This window comes from Peromyscus maniculatus, chromosome 8, assembly GCF_049852395.1.
Source record: "Peromyscus maniculatus bairdii isolate BWxNUB_F1_BW_parent chromosome 8, HU_Pman_BW_mat_3.1, whole genome shotgun sequence".
Lineage (NCBI taxonomy): Eukaryota > Metazoa > Chordata > Mammalia > Rodentia > Cricetidae > Peromyscus > Peromyscus maniculatus.
In genome coordinates this window covers 39,232,955-39,248,198 of record NC_134859.1, presented here as the reverse complement: position 1 = coordinate 39,248,198, position 15,244 = coordinate 39,232,955, and the positions used below count along the sequence as shown (strand labels likewise).

General features: G+C 47.5%; 1 protein-coding gene across 2 annotated transcripts in view; it reads left to right on the top strand.

Moving 5' to 3' along the window:
- The window catches only part of Slc36a3 (solute carrier family 36 member 3), a 35,377-nt gene extending 30,889 nt beyond the window's left edge, over positions 1–4,488 (top strand). For both annotated transcript variants that reach the window (XM_042284017.2, XM_042284018.2), the window contains 2 exons: positions 2,800–2,969; positions 4,138–4,488. In XM_042284017.2, coding sequence (XP_042139951.1) covers positions 2,800–2,969; positions 4,138–4,406 — 439 coding nt within the window. In that variant the 3' untranslated portion in view covers positions 4,407–4,488. The remainder of the gene's footprint in view (positions 1–2,799; positions 2,970–4,137) is intronic.
- Positions 4,489–15,244: the final 10,756 nt, after the last annotated feature.

Here is a 15,244-nt window from a genome sequence, read left to right as displayed (position 1 = left end):
ACCAGCAACACTCCAGAGGGTTCTGGTTGTCATGACAAAGAGTCTGGCCTTCCCAAGCAGCTAGTGCAGCAGCGTGAACTTCAACTTAAGCTAGCAGAGGCAGCCCTCCTGTCAGACTCCTCACCCCGGCAGGGAAGGACCTAGAAACCTTTGATGAACGGCACTCTGCTGCACTTGCTGGCAGCGATTGCTTTAATATACAGAAAATGTTAGGAAAGTGTTTGACATGCAGCAAGCTCTGCAGATTATCAGCTATTACTGTTGTTATGGGTCCTTACAGCCTTGGCCTTCCAGTTGGGTGGGGTAATAATGGCATTCACTTCCCCAAAGCCAGAGCAGTAAAATAAGGAAAATGTCCCGAGCTCCACCCTCCTCCCTGTGCCCTGCTAATGACCAGATGAGATCATGAATGTGGACGCTTTGAAGTTGTGCCTTATTTTATGCAAGCGAGATATTATCTTAATATGTGGGTCTTATTCTTGGCTGATTGCACTTCCTCTAGCTATCCTGGGCAGAGCCTTTTCATTCTGAGGGTGGCAGCTAAATACATGGGCAGTGAGCTCCAGTCACACTGGTGTAAGCTGGTGTGAGCCAGCTAGTGAGTGGAGGAACAGGAACTCACTCTTGAGGGAAGTCCTGAATAAACAACCCTTCCCAATAAAAACACCAACAATTCCAGAAAAGAAGGGAGGGTAAGTACAGAAAATAAGAATTTTATACACAAAAATATCCTCCAGACATACAAAAGAAATGCCAGTTTTAAAAATTACAGTGTTGTCAGGCAGTGTTGGTGCACACCTTTAATCCCACACTCAGGAGGCAGAGGCAGAGGCAGAGGCAGGTGGATCTCTGTGAGTTCGAGGCCAGCCTGGTCTACAAAGTGAGTTTCAGGACAGCCAAGACTAAACAGAGAAACCCTTTCTCAACCCCCTCCCCAGCAAAAAAATCTGGGTTTGGGGGTGTATGCTTGCTATCCTAGCACTGGGGAGATGGAGACAGGCAGATCCCTGGAGTGTGCTGGCCAGCCAGCCCAGCCAAATCAACGAGAGTTCCGGGGCCCACAGAGAGACCCCTCATCAAAAATAAGGTGGTGGCTCCTGAAGAAGGACACCGCTACATGCCTGCATACTCGTGTGCATGTGCATATAGGAACACACACATACTGCAATGTCAGAGACTGACATGTTGGCACTTAGAGCCATAGACTAAGACAAAAGGGCAGTATGTCAATAGTCGTACATTTTAAACCATGGCTGGGGTCTGATGCATAGCTCAGGGGTCGAGTGCTTACGTAGCATACATGAGGCTCTGGGTTCAATCCCAAGCATTGCATAAACCAGAGCGGTGGCTCATGCCACAAATCCCGACACTTTCAAAATGGAATCCAGAGTTTGAGGTCATTCTTGGATGCATACCAACCTGGAAACCAGCCTGGGACATAGGGTGAAAGCCAATGTCAAGAAAAAAATAATTGAAAAGTCATTTTTACTTCTGGAGTTGATGTGTAGACAAGGAATATGGAGATGTGTGCTATATAGGCTGAGATAAGCAGATGTGGGATATAGGGGGTGTGTCATATATGCTGAGATATGCAGGCATGAGCTATGTGAGTGCATGGTAAGTGCTGAGATATGCAGATATATGTAGAGATAGTCTTCGCTGCATTGTTTTCTTGGCAAAAGACAAAAATAACTTTTGACTAGTTAAAAAACTAAAAAAAAAAAAATCTCTGTGCTGTTAAATAGAAGTGCCAGACATATGCTGGACGGTGGTGGTGCATGCCCTTAATCCCAGCACTCAGGAGGCAGAGCCAGGTGGATCTCTGTGAGTTCGAGGCCAGCCTGGTCTACAGAGTGAGTTCCAGGACAGGCACCAAAACAACACAACACAGAGAAACCCTGTCTTGAAAAAAAAAAAAAGAAGTCCCGGACATGTATTCACAGGGAACAACTTACAAGAAATACTTTGTTTATTATTGTTTTGAGATAGGATCTCACTGTCTAGGCCTTGTTGACTTAGAACTCACTACGTATACTAAGCTGGCCTCAAACCTATGGCAATCCTCCTACCTCTGCCTTCCAAGTCCTGGGATTACAGGCAAGTGCCACCACATCCAGCTTTATATTTGACGAAATAACAAAGGTCAACAATTCCTAGAGACATGCCACCGTGCATCTGTGGGTGTATGTGTGGCTCCCCTACTTTCTGTTTAAGATTGTAGGCACAGGGCTGAGAATGTGGCTCAGTGGGTAGTGTTTGCCACCCAAACATGAAGATCCAACTTAGAACCCTCAGGACCCACATAAAAGCTGGGCACGGTGGTGATGCCATCTGTGATGCCAGTGTTCCTGAGTGAGACAAGAAGCAGAGACAGGAGAGCAGCCAACCTGGCATGTGCAGCAGGAACAAACAGGAGAGATGCTGTTCCAGATGTGGTAGAAAAAGCGAGGATGGACACTTAAGGTCGTCCTTGGACCTCCACATGGGAGTCATGGCAAACGCTGAGGGAACTGCCGTGAGAATCAGGGGCGGGGAAATGGTCGTGGCTGTGTGGCTTCTGCACTGTGAATTTTACTGTACACAGATACGACATTTATAGTTTTGTAAGTGAAATATTTAAATGAAATACCTGGAGGTTCCTATGGCCTTGGAACCTCCAGGAATGCATGCTTCCACGTCCCCTCTGAGCCAGTCTGACCCAGGTCGCTGACTCTGGACCTGTGAAGTTTCCGATGAGTCCTGAACCACCTTCCCGGAAGCCTGGTGGCGTCTCACATCCTTTCTGTCTTCTGTCTGCAGGCTGTACCAGTCAGTCAAGCTGATGTACTCTGTTGGCATCTTCTTCACGTATGCCCTCCAGTTCCACGTCCCAGCTGAGATCATCATCCCCTATGTCATCTCAAGAGTGTCTGAGAACTGGGCTCTGTTTGTAGACCTGACCGTCCGCACCGCCTTGGTCTGCCTGACCTGTGAGTTGGGGAGACGGTGCTTATCTACACAAACCCTTGGCGTGCGTCCTACCCCGGTGTAGTGCCCACCCCAGCAGCCTTGGCTCTGCCACTTACTTCTGTGATCAACAGGATGTTTGTCTCATTGTTCTCACCTTTCCACCTGAAAACGGGCTTAGAGAACCCACCTCAGGAGAGCCACCCCCAGTCTTACTGCCTAGGGAGTGGGCACTGACCGATTTACGGGGGAGGGCAAGATCTTTCTTACACAGCCACTTGCCTCCCTGCTGGCCGCTGTACCGGTGTGTCTAACACTCACACCAACCCAGCATTCCTGCCAACTGAGGGAGCCATGGCCCAGAGAAATTCAGTCTCATCCCCACGTCACACAGCTCCATGACAGAATGGGGGACTTGGTTCCCTAGGGCCTCTCTCCTTCCCATTTCATGTAGGGCCAAGTCCCTGTGCCCTCAATTATTTAATTGGAAAGAAATTTACATATTTTAACTGTAAAGAAGCCCCCAAAGGGCTGATTTGTTAGCTAAAGACTTGGGGGGTATTTCAGTACTTTCTCCCCCCTCTTTTCTCGTCATTTATTCACCCTTTCGTTCACAGTGAGCACTGTTTAGGAAACACTGGAAGAAGGGCTGGGCAATCCTTTCTCTGGAACATTCTAGGAAGAGAGAGAGAGGGGTTCAGAAGAGGTGCCCAGGAGGAAAGAGCGAGGGAACTGGGGATGTTTGACCTAGAGAAGCAAGGGCGCTGGACTTCTGGTGTTTATTATAGTGGGAGGTGGAAGAGACTCTGTGTGTGTGGGGGGGGGGGGGGTGCCGGCTGCCAGACTAGCTCCAGATTCAGAGAGAGACCCTGTCTCAAGGGAATGAGGCACAGAGTGCGAGATGATGGAGCAGGACACTTGAATCTTTCCTCTGGCTTCCACACTCACACAGGTATACACGCATACACACAGACACACAGACACAGACACACACACACACACACACACACACACACACACACACAATTTTTTTTTTCTCTACAGAAATGATAATTTTAAAAAAGCATTGGGGGGCAGGCAGGGTCCAGAGCCATGGTGCCTGGCCTAATCCTTAAACTCCAAAGCGATGCTTGTTGGGGACTCCCCTCTTTGAGGCACACTCAGTGAGTCTACATTCCTCTCTCTCCGAAGGTTTCTCAGCTGTTCTCATTCCTCGCCTGGACCTGGTCATCTCCCTGGTGGGCTCCGTGAGCAGCAGCGCCCTGGCCCTCATCATCCCGCCCCTGCTGGAGATCACCACTTTTTACTCCGAGAAAATGAGCTGTGTGACCATTGCCAAGGACATCATGATCAGCATCCTGGGCCTCTTAGGGTGTGTATTTGGGACATACCAAGCCCTCTACGAGATGACTCAGCAGGCCCACTTTTCCATGGCTAACTGGACAAGAGTCTACACATAATTGCCTATTTTTATTTGAATAGTCCTTCCTTCCTCCCATCCTCTGTCGGATTCCCATTATATGCATTCATCAAAACCCAGCATCTCTATGTTAATTAGTGGCTTCTTTATCTTCCAAGAGGAACGTGGGTGCCGGTGCTGCAGGTCGGGACGGATCCCTGAAAGGTGCCCTGTTATTGGTTCTGGGTTTCTTGGATGGTTCTTTTGTACCTTGATACCCAAATCAGGTCAAGTCTTTGGATACCATCAGCCTCAAAAAGCCAGGCAAGGCTGTGCATGCCTGTAGTCCCAATGCCAGAGAGAAGGGGAGGCAGGCCAACACAAACAGAGGCCTAAAGCTCATTGGTCAGCCAGTCTAGCCAAATCAGTGAGTTCAGGTTCACTGAGAGACCGAGTCTCTCAAAAATACAGGTAGAAGCAATTGTGGAAGAGACCTGGTATCAACCTCGGCCTCCACATGCATGTACATATATATACACACATACACACACCCACACTGATAAGTACACGTACCACATACACATAACCAAAGTGGGGAAAATAAAAAAGAAAATGGGCGCGGGTGTAGAGATGACTCATTGGTTAATAGCGTTTGCTGTCCTTGCACAGGACCAGAGTTCAGTCCCCAACTCCCGGGTCAGGCAGCTCACAATGGCCTGTAACTCTAGTTCCAGGCATCCTGACACCCTCTTCTGGCCTTGTGTATACACACACACACACACACACACACACACACACACACACACACACACACATCTATATATTAAAAGATTTTAAAGGAAATGGATGGCACACCCCACCCACATCCCCCGATGCCCTGAAAATCACATAACGCCTGAGTGGTTGCTTTCCCCATGTCCAGAAAGGATTTCTGAGGCACCAGGCTTAGGAAGTGCTCACCGAGGAATCCGATTCTCCTATTCGGTAAGAGTCTCACAAAGAAAGTAGCCTTAACCTTGTGCAGCCACTGAGTCAAAATTTATCCCCCAAACGTTTACAAGATAATTTCCCATAAATTAGTTACCCCGCTGCCCTGGCGATCTGAGGAGAGCCCGAGATAAAAGCTCACTTCTTTGGAAGTTTTCATTACAGGCCCATCGTTCAGAGAAGGCGCGTTCTCTTTAACACCTGAAAGGAGCCGCTGTCCCATCTACACTGTTTCCTTCTTCCTTCTTTTCCTCCCCCCATTTCCTCCCATCTCACCCCTCCCCTCATCTCCCCTTCCCCACTCCCCTCCTCTCCCCAGGACTGCCTACCCCTCTTTTCTCCCAACTCTCTCCTCTCCCCTCCTCTCCCTCCTGTGGAGGAAGAGATTTTTATCCTCTGCAAGGATTATTGACCTACTTTTTAAACCACAGTCGGCTGGGGGGAAGGGTTTAAAGAGACAGCCCTCTCAGCAAGCACACTGCTATTGTGTTTCTTGTTCAAGGACAGTGTTGTAACGTGGAAGTCTTGAATGTAACATTCCTGGGCATGTGTCCCAAGCATCTTTTGTGTTTGAAAAGATTAACATAAAATAGTAGAAAGTTAGAAATACACATCCCCACCCAATTAAAATGATGAGTCCAGAAAAACTAGCCTGCCACCTGACTTAGAGCACACTGATGGATAACTGTGACTTATCAGTGAGCAAAAGCGGGTTAAAACAACAACAACAGCAACAAAAAAGTGAGCCAGCCAGGCTTGGAGGTGCGGGCAGGTAATCCCCGTTACACAAGAGGTTGAGGCAAGAGAATGACAAGTTCAAAGTCTACCTGGATTATTGAGGGGGTTCAAGGTCAGCTTGAGCCACAATTTAGTGAGAGCCTGTCTCCAAACTAAAGAGGGAAGGCAAAGGGGCTGGGGCGTGGCTCAGCGGCAAAGCTGTCGCCTGGCATATGGAAGACTTGTGATTAAATCCCCAGGAGAGCAGAAAGCAAACCAACAGAAGGATGTGAGTGAGCCACTGCTGGATGGAAGGATTATGGGAAAATAATGCTACAGAACAAGCAACTTTGTGAACACAGCTGAGCACTGGGACTGGGGCCCAGGGCCTTGTGCATACTAGAAAAACACCAGACCAACGCAGCCACCACCCAGGCTTATGGTGGTTCTGTCTAGCATTTTCCCCTTGCATTCCTAACCTAGCTAAGTCTCTGTTGCAAGAGGCCTACTGCCTGGCCGCTGCCTCTGCTTGTGACATGCCTCCCCACTAACCACAATCCCTTCCGACTAGATTTAAAGTGAGACGTGTGAGTCTTTGCTTTTGCTTACACACTTAGAAATCATTGTGTGGTTACGAGTGTGTAGTGGTTTAAATGAGAATGCCCCACACACACACGGGGCTCATAAATTTGAATGCTTGATCATCAGGGAATGGAACTGTCTGAGGATTAGAAGGTTTAGGAAGTGTGCCCTTGTTGGAGGTGTGACCTTGTAGGAGGAGGCTGTCACTGGAAGCCAGCCTTGATGTTTCAAGAGCCGATACCAGACCAGCTGTCTGTCTCTGTCAATGGCCTTGTAGGGCCCTCAGCTATTTCTCCAGCACCGTGTCTGCCTACTTTGCACCACACCACACTCCCTGTCGTGATGATCATGGTCTAAGCCTCTAAAACTATAAGCAAGTCCCCAATTAAAAGTTTTCTTTTGTAAAAGTGGCCTTGGTCATGGTGTCTCTTCACAGTAGTAGAACACTGACTAAGACAAGCTGGCTATTTTTTTAAGTGTGGGGGGGGGTATGCGGGCACGCGCGTGCGTGCGCATGCACATGTGAAGTCCATGAGCTTCCCCAGAGATGCCTGTCTCTCCCTCTCTTCTCATTGTTGGAGTAGTGGGATTACAGATACACTATAGCATACTTTCTGTGGACTCTGGGAATTCAAACTCAGGTCCTCACAACTGCTCAGCAAGTGATTTACCACACCCCTAAGGGGCTTAATTGTGGCACCTTTGTATACCAAAGAACAGAGAGGTGAGGGAGGGTGATACAGGAACAGCATGCCCCTTAATGAATGAGTACCAAGGAGCCCTCAAAACAGTTACAACAGGAACACAGAGGATCACTGACAGCAGGCACAGTGACCTCAGTGTCTGGGCCTGTCATCCCAACACTGGAGAGGTAGAGGCAGAGGGATCACATGTTCAAGGTCACCCTCTGCTACACAGCAAGTTCCAGGCCAGCCTGTGCTACATGAGATCCTTCTGAAAAAATAAAAATAAAGATTGGGCCAGCAAGAAGGCTCAGCAGGTAAAGGCTGCATGTGTCGGCTGCCAAGCCTGACAACTTGAGTTCATTTCCCATCACCATGTGGTAGAGAGGAGACAGGAGACAGATAGGTAAATGTAACAAATGTCTAGAGTCTTTTTAAAAAGAAAAGACCAGAGGCCGGAGAGATGCTCAGTGGTTAAGAGCACATCCTGTGCTTGCAAAGGACCAGAGATCTGTTCCAAGCACCTATATTGTATAGTTCATTGCCCGTAACTCCAGTTCTAGGGGATTCTACACCCCTTCTGGCCTCCATAGGCATCTGCATACATGTGCATACATACATATATATATATAAATCTTTTATTTATTGACTGACCACAGGTTGAAATAACAGAAGTGATAATTATGAAAGCTTTTAAAATGTACAAATTACCTAATATGATGGACACAGAGTGAGCATGTGGTGCTGAAAAGGTGGCCCTGGTAGACTTGCTTGACACAGGGTTCCCTCAGGGCTTCAAGTTTTAAGAAAAATGGCAATATTCGTGCAGCATAATAAAACAAGATCTGCCTAGGCTTGGCAACCCAGTATGGTAGGGTACCCCAATGCTCCTGACACTTGGACTTGGAGGGTGCAGGCAGGAAGATTAAGAGTTCAAAGCCATCACTGGCTACATAGTGAACTGAGGCCCAGCTGGGCTATCTGAGACCATATCTCAAACCTCCTTCTGGGCCGGGCGGGAGTGTGTGTGGTGGTGGGGGGGGGGGGGGGGCTATATGTCAATAAGATTTTGCTTTACTGTGCTAGTGCACGAGCCTGAGACCCAGAAACTTTGCCGAACGTTGAACAATAGAGCAGAGGGCATGCTATTTGCTCTGCAGGTTCTTTCCTTTCCCAGTACTTTCCACAAACAATTAACGGTTCCAGGAGCAGGCGAGAATGCCATGCTCAAGACTAAAGAAGGGAAAAGGTAGGCATGGTAGAACCTACCTGTAACTGTAACTGCAGCACTCAAGCGGCCAAGGCCAGTCTGGGCTATGTAATGAGACTTTGTAAAAAATAAATAACAGACAAATAAATTTAAAATATAAACCATACCAGGTGTGGTGCTTCCTGCTCTAAAAGTAGAGGTAAAAGGATCGGGAGTTCAAGATCAACCTTGGCTACATAGTTTCAGGTCAGCCTGGGCTAAGTGAGAGTCTTAAATAAATAAATAAATAAATAAATAAATAAATAAATAAATAAATAAATAAATAAATAAATAGAAAGCAAACAAGCAAGCTGGGCATAGTGGCACATGCTTTTTTTAATTAATTAATTTTTTAAATTACACTCATATTAATCACATTTGTGGTATTCATAGATTACATTCGAAGTAGTCATTCAATTTATATATATATATATATATTTAATTTTAAATGTCAAATGGCACATGCTTTTAATTCCAGCATTTAGGAGGCAAAGGCAAGTAGATCTCTGTGAGTTTAAGGCATCTTGCCGGGTGGTGGCGGCGGCGGCAGTGGCGCTTGCCTTTAATCCCAGCACTTGGGAGGCAGAGGCAGGCGGATCTCTGTGAGTTCGAGGCCAGCCTGGGCTACAGAGAGAGTTCCAGGAAAGGCACAAAGCCACACAAAGAAACCCTGTCTCGAAAAAACAAAACCAAAAAAAAAAAAAATGGATAGATATCTAGATAGATATCTAGATATCTAGATAGATAGATAGATAGATAGATAGATAGATAGATAGATAAAATAGGGGGGAAACCTGATAATTTAAGAGGAGAGAAGTGTCACCCTCCCACTCTACAACACCTTACACCCAGGAGCTTGGGGTTTTACCAGGACTGAGCTATGAGAGGATGTGACATGTATCTTGTGCTCAGAGCATGCCATGGGAAGCAGGGAGATTCCAGGAATCAGGATGCCACCTCTTGTGGGATTTCATGGCGAGTGTGGCCTTGTTATTATTATGAGACTGTGATAAACTCAAGGTTATCAGGAAGGACAAAATAAGTGCAGGTGAGATTGAATCAGTTCCCAGCCCCCCCCCCCCCCCCCCCACACACACCCTTGGAAGGATGAGCTGATGCTATGCACCCTGGGAGCACAAGTTTATGCTCATCCAGGCCTCAACTTCTGCAAGCAACCTCTGATTAAAAGCGTCTCTGGAAAAAAACTGGGTACTGGAAGCAAGAAATTTGGGATATAGACGATGGGGGAGGGGTGAGTCATGATCCCCAGGGCTTTCGAAAATCATTCCCATTGCATTTTTCTACTGGGCGAATGTGACATCGAGACGTCGTTGGTTCTGAGCTGCACTGCGTTTCAGTCACAGGGAGGAATGATGTCCCATCCGGCTGGATCTGGAACTTCACCAAGGTTACCCAAAGAAAAAGGAACAGGTAGTTGAAATGGCTGAACAATGTGAGCCTGTGAGTGGGAGGCTGGGGGAGTCGCCCATGTGAGGATGAGCAGAGGAACATCAGGAACTGGTGGACAGACTGTATCGGGGACTGGAGATCAGTCTGCTCAGCAAAAGGAGCCAGACTTAGAAGGACAAATGTCAAATGGTTTCTCTTATCCATGGAATCGAGATGTTCCGCACACAGACACAGACACTATGAAAATGGGAGGGGTCACAGTAAACAAGGCCAGTACACGAGATCTTGAATGACGGGTTGTTATTGTTAAGACAGCACTTTGTACAGGGAACACAAACTAATAAAACATGTCTTAGGATTTTTGGAGAACGGCGTGGCCCCGGCCAAGCGTGCCACCATGGCTGCCGGGCTGTGAGGGACTTCGTGCCTCTGAACCGAGTCAATACAACCCCCTCTTTCCTTGAGTTGCTTTTTTCCAGATATTTGTTCAAAGCTAAGAGAAACTTAACACACCAACGGTGGAAGTTTCAGTGTGAACGACACACCAAGCTCTCTGGTTGACATATTTGCATAGTCTTCCTAGCTGGGCCTGGTGCTGGGCCCAAAGTCCCAGCTACTCCGGAGATTAAGGTTTACAAAATTACAATGGAGCCCAAAGTGGTGGTGCACTCCTCTAATTCCAGCACTAGGGACGCAGAGGCAGAGAGATCTCTGTGAGTTCGAGGCCAGCCCGGTCTACAGAGTGAGTTTCAGAACAGCCAGGGCTACACAGTGAAATCCTGTCTCAAACAAACAAACAAACAAAAAGTATAATGGGCATGATGGTGCACACCTTTAATCCCAGATTTCAGGAGGCAGAGGCAGGGGGATCTCTGTTAGTACAAAGATAGCCTGATCTACATAGAGAGTTTCCAGACCAGCCAAGGCTACATAGTGAGATCCTGTGTTTATGTGTTTAAAAACAAACAAAAAATTCAGGGAGTCTGTGTATGAGTGTGTGTGTGTGTGTGTGTGTGTGTGTGTGTGTTTACTACAGTGTGAGTTTAAGGCCAGCCTAGGTAACTTAGCAAGAGCCTATTTCAAAATAAAATGTTTTAACGTTCTAGGAGGGAGCAGCAAGATGGCTCAGTGGGTAGGGAGCTGCTGCAAATCCTGGCAACTCTAGATCATTCTCCTGTACTCACATGGTGGAAGGAGAGAACCAATCTCTAAAAGCTGTCCTCTGACCTTCACATAAGCGCTATGACACAGGCATGCACACTCAGAGGAGTGTATACGCATGCATGGCACATGCATGCACACACATAAATTAATTTATTGACTTTTTAATAGTTAGCGGGGCTGGGAAGAAGTTTCAGTGGCTAAAGCACAAGCCTGATGACCCCAGTTTAAATGGCCAGCACTGCATAAAGCAAGCATGGCTGCGTGAGTCTGTGGCTGCATAAGTCTGTGGCAGCTGCATGAGTCTGTGGCGTGAGTCTGTGGCTGCGTGAGTCTGTGGCTGCGTGAGTCTGTGGCTGCGTGAGTCTGTGGCTGTGTGAGTCTGTGGCTGCGTGAGTCTGTGGCTGAGTGAGTCTGTGGCTGCGTGATTCTGTGGCTGCATGAGTCTGTGGCTGTGTGAGTCTGTGGCAGCTGCATGAGTCTGTGGCTGCGTGAGTCTGTGGCTGCGTGAGTCTGTGGCTGTGTGAGTCTGTGGCTGCGTGAGTCTGTGGCTGCGTGAGTCTGTGGCTGCGTGAGTCTGTGGCTGTGTGAGTCTGTGGCTGCGTGAGTCTGTGGCAGCTGCATGAGTCTGTGGCTGCGTGAGTCTGTGGCTGCGTGAGTCTGTGGCTATGTGAGTCTGTGGCTGCGTGAGTCTGTGGCTGCGTGAGTCTGTGGCTGCGTGAGTCTGTGGCTGCGTGAGTCTGTGGCTGCGTGAGTCTGTGGCTGAGTGAGTCTGTGACTGCGTGAGTCTGTGGCTGTGTGAGTCTGTGGCTGCGTGAGTCTGTGGCTGTGTGAGTCTGTGGCTGTGTGAGTCTGTGGCTGTGTGAGTCTGTGGCTGTGTGAGTCTTCAATCCCAGTTCTTCCACAGACAGAGAACCCCGGAAGCCCAAAGGCAGGGAGCCTAGCACATGCAGAGCTGAACAACAAAGATCCTGTCTCAAGGTGAAGGCAAGGACATGGGCACCTGAGGTTGCCCTGTGACCTCCACACATACACTGTGGCACATGTGCCCACACTTACCTGCACACACATCATACATCCACAACAAAGAAAAAAAAAGACTTTAAATTAGCTGCCAAGCTAAAGCATGATGGCACATGGCTGTAATCCCAGAACTTAGGAAGCTGAGGCAGGGGGAACCATGAATTGGAGTCCAGTCCACGCAACATATTCTCAAAAACAAAAACACATTAGTTACCAAGTGACCATACATAACATAAAGGCAACAACTGGTTTCCAAACTCTATGAATGAGTAAAGCTAGCAGGTAACTCTCTTAGAGCGACAATGTGTATTGTTGGTACTTTCCAGGGTGTACCTGACTCAAACCTACACAAAGTCCCCATAAGCTGGTATCCGATGCCAGGTAAAATCTCTCTGTGGTATGAATGCCACTCCATTTGCAAGTAACTGACTGATTGCTCTAGAAATTGGATCTCCATGGTCTTGGGGGCTAACAGCCTCTCCCATCTTCCCAGCCTCTTCTTTTTGAGACAGGGTTTCTCTGTGAAACAGTCCTGGCTGTCCTGGATCATGCTCTGTAGACCAGTCCTGGCTGACCTTGAACTCACAGAGATCCGCCTGGCTCTGCCTCCCAACACCACGGCCTGGCTCCCAGCCTCTTCTGATACGAAGAGCGCGTCCTTGCAGCCCTGCCAGCCCGTCCCCTCCCGAAGTCCCATGCTCCCCCTCCATCTGCTTCATTCCATTTGGGCCTCTCCGTTCTCTCCACCGACGGAAGCCTTTCTCGTCCTCAGATCTTGTGACAGAGCTGCCGCCTTCCCCAGAGCCTGTATGTTGCGACACATCTGTGTATTCTCTTTCCCAGGGTGAAGTGACCTAAGAGTAGGCTCAGTCTGTGGGTCTTCTTCCTCTTTAGAAGGATCTGTGTGCATCGCGTGCGTACAGATAATGAAACCGGAAAGGGACTGTGAGATGGAGAAATCAGTGTCGTGGGGGAGGCTATGGAGGAAGGCACCATGTGTGATCCAGACACAGAAAGGCACTTGCTGGAAGGGGAAAGGCTCACAGGAAGGGGCATGGGGTCGGGAGTGGGGGGGGGGGCGGGGGGGCGCGGGGCGGAGAATCAACAAATTTTGTTTGAAAATGCCACAATGAAATGGAATGGTGTGTGCTAACTAAAAATAATTTTTAAAATATATGGGTATTGGGATGGTTCAGCAGGTAAAGGTACTTACCGCCCAAACTGTTTAATCCCCAGTCCACAGTAGGGGAGAGACTGACTCCCAGAAGTTATCCTCTGACCTCCATATACACACCATGGCACAAGTGCCCAAATACTCACTCTCTCCTCTCTCGTGCACAAACACACTAAATACGTGTAAAAGAAGTTAATAGAAACTTCCCCAAAACAGTCTCACAACCTTTTATTTCGAAAAACTTCTAGAGCAAGACGGAATAGTTTGTGCGTCGCTTCCCCTACCTGTCACTCATACTAACCAGCCACCCCAACCACAGCCAGAACCATGTCATTAACATGGCTGAAATGCTGTTCTAATCCAGCACATCTTTTATACTTTATGTGACTGTTTCTGGATCTTTCCTTATTATTCCTGGCCTTGACAACCTTGGAGAGCTGTTCCAGGCTGTCTGATCATGGTTATATTGAAATGATATACATCTAAAGAGAATCTTAAGAGAAATGACCTATGTCCTTCAATAAATATTTATTTTATAGGTTTTTTTTTTTAATTTGTTTTGTTTTTGACACAGGGTCTCAATTATAGCCCAGGCTAGCCTTGAATTTAAAGCCCTCTAAGGGCTGGATTGCAAGTGTGGGCCATCACACCCTGCCAGGTAAGACTTTTAAAGCAGGTGGATACTCGCTGTCTGTGTTTTTTTATATCCCCAGGCTTAGCATCCACATCAGATTCTTGCCTGTGAAGAAGCTGCCGGTCTGTCTCCATTTCTGTTTTTCCTCGGGATTCCACTGTATACAGGACTCTAACCTGTGTTCTTATTTATTTAAAAGGTTCAAATGAATTATTGTCATTTTTCTGTTACTCAAGTTGACCAAGACTTGGTCATCACATTGGCTTCAGGTTGGCTCCTGCATTCTTTAATGTGTGTATGTGGGGGAGGGGGGTCCATGCCTTTGATCCCAGCACCCTGGAGCCATAGACAGGTGGTTGTCTGTGAGTTCAAGGCCGGCCAGGGTTATACAATGAGACCCTCTCTCAAAAAATTATATATACATATCCAGAACTCTGAAAGCTGAGAATGGAGGATCAGTTATTCTCAGCTTCAAAGAAGGTTTGAGACTAGCAAGGGCTACATTGAGACCCTATCTCAAAACAAAACAAGTAAGAGGAAAAAAAAAATCCACACACAAAAATAAAAACCCACCTTCCAGACTGGGCATGGTGGCACACACCTTTAATCCCAGTATTCAGGAGGGTGTATGGCAAAGAGTAGTATAAGAGGATGATGTATGCAGGGTTGAGAAACAGAGTACCCTGAGGGAATGATACAGGGTTGGGAAGCAGGGTACCATGGTAGGATGTAAGCAGGCATGCTCACCTCATGGGGACAGGAAGCAAACAGAGAAACAAGAATGGGCTGGTGTGCCTGCTCCCAAGTGGATGCTCCCAAAGACCTCGTTTCCTTCTTACTAGGCCTCAAAACACATCATCCTATTTTGTTCCATGATCTGATCTGAGATGTCACCTTTAAAACTTACCTCCACCCCTCAAGAGATATCAAGGCACATTTTAATAAGTATGACATAGATAAAAAGATTTCCTGAGTTAGTAAGGTTGTTCTGAACTTGGGTGCACATTTGGTGGCACATGCCCATAATCTCAGCAAGCAGGAGACTGGAGCAGGAGGATTGAGTTCCAGGCTTAATGAAAGCTATTGGGGTCCTGTCCCTTCATCCAGAGTTCTAGAAGAGATGCTACCGGTGGCAGATTAATCTGAGGAGTTCACTAATAAATCTATGTACACAAAACTCTTTAGTCAATACACTTTATTCTTCCGAGTCAGTTCTCTCTATACACACAGCTTCTTTTCTGCTCATACTTAGCTACTTTCTTGCCCGATTCTCTCTACC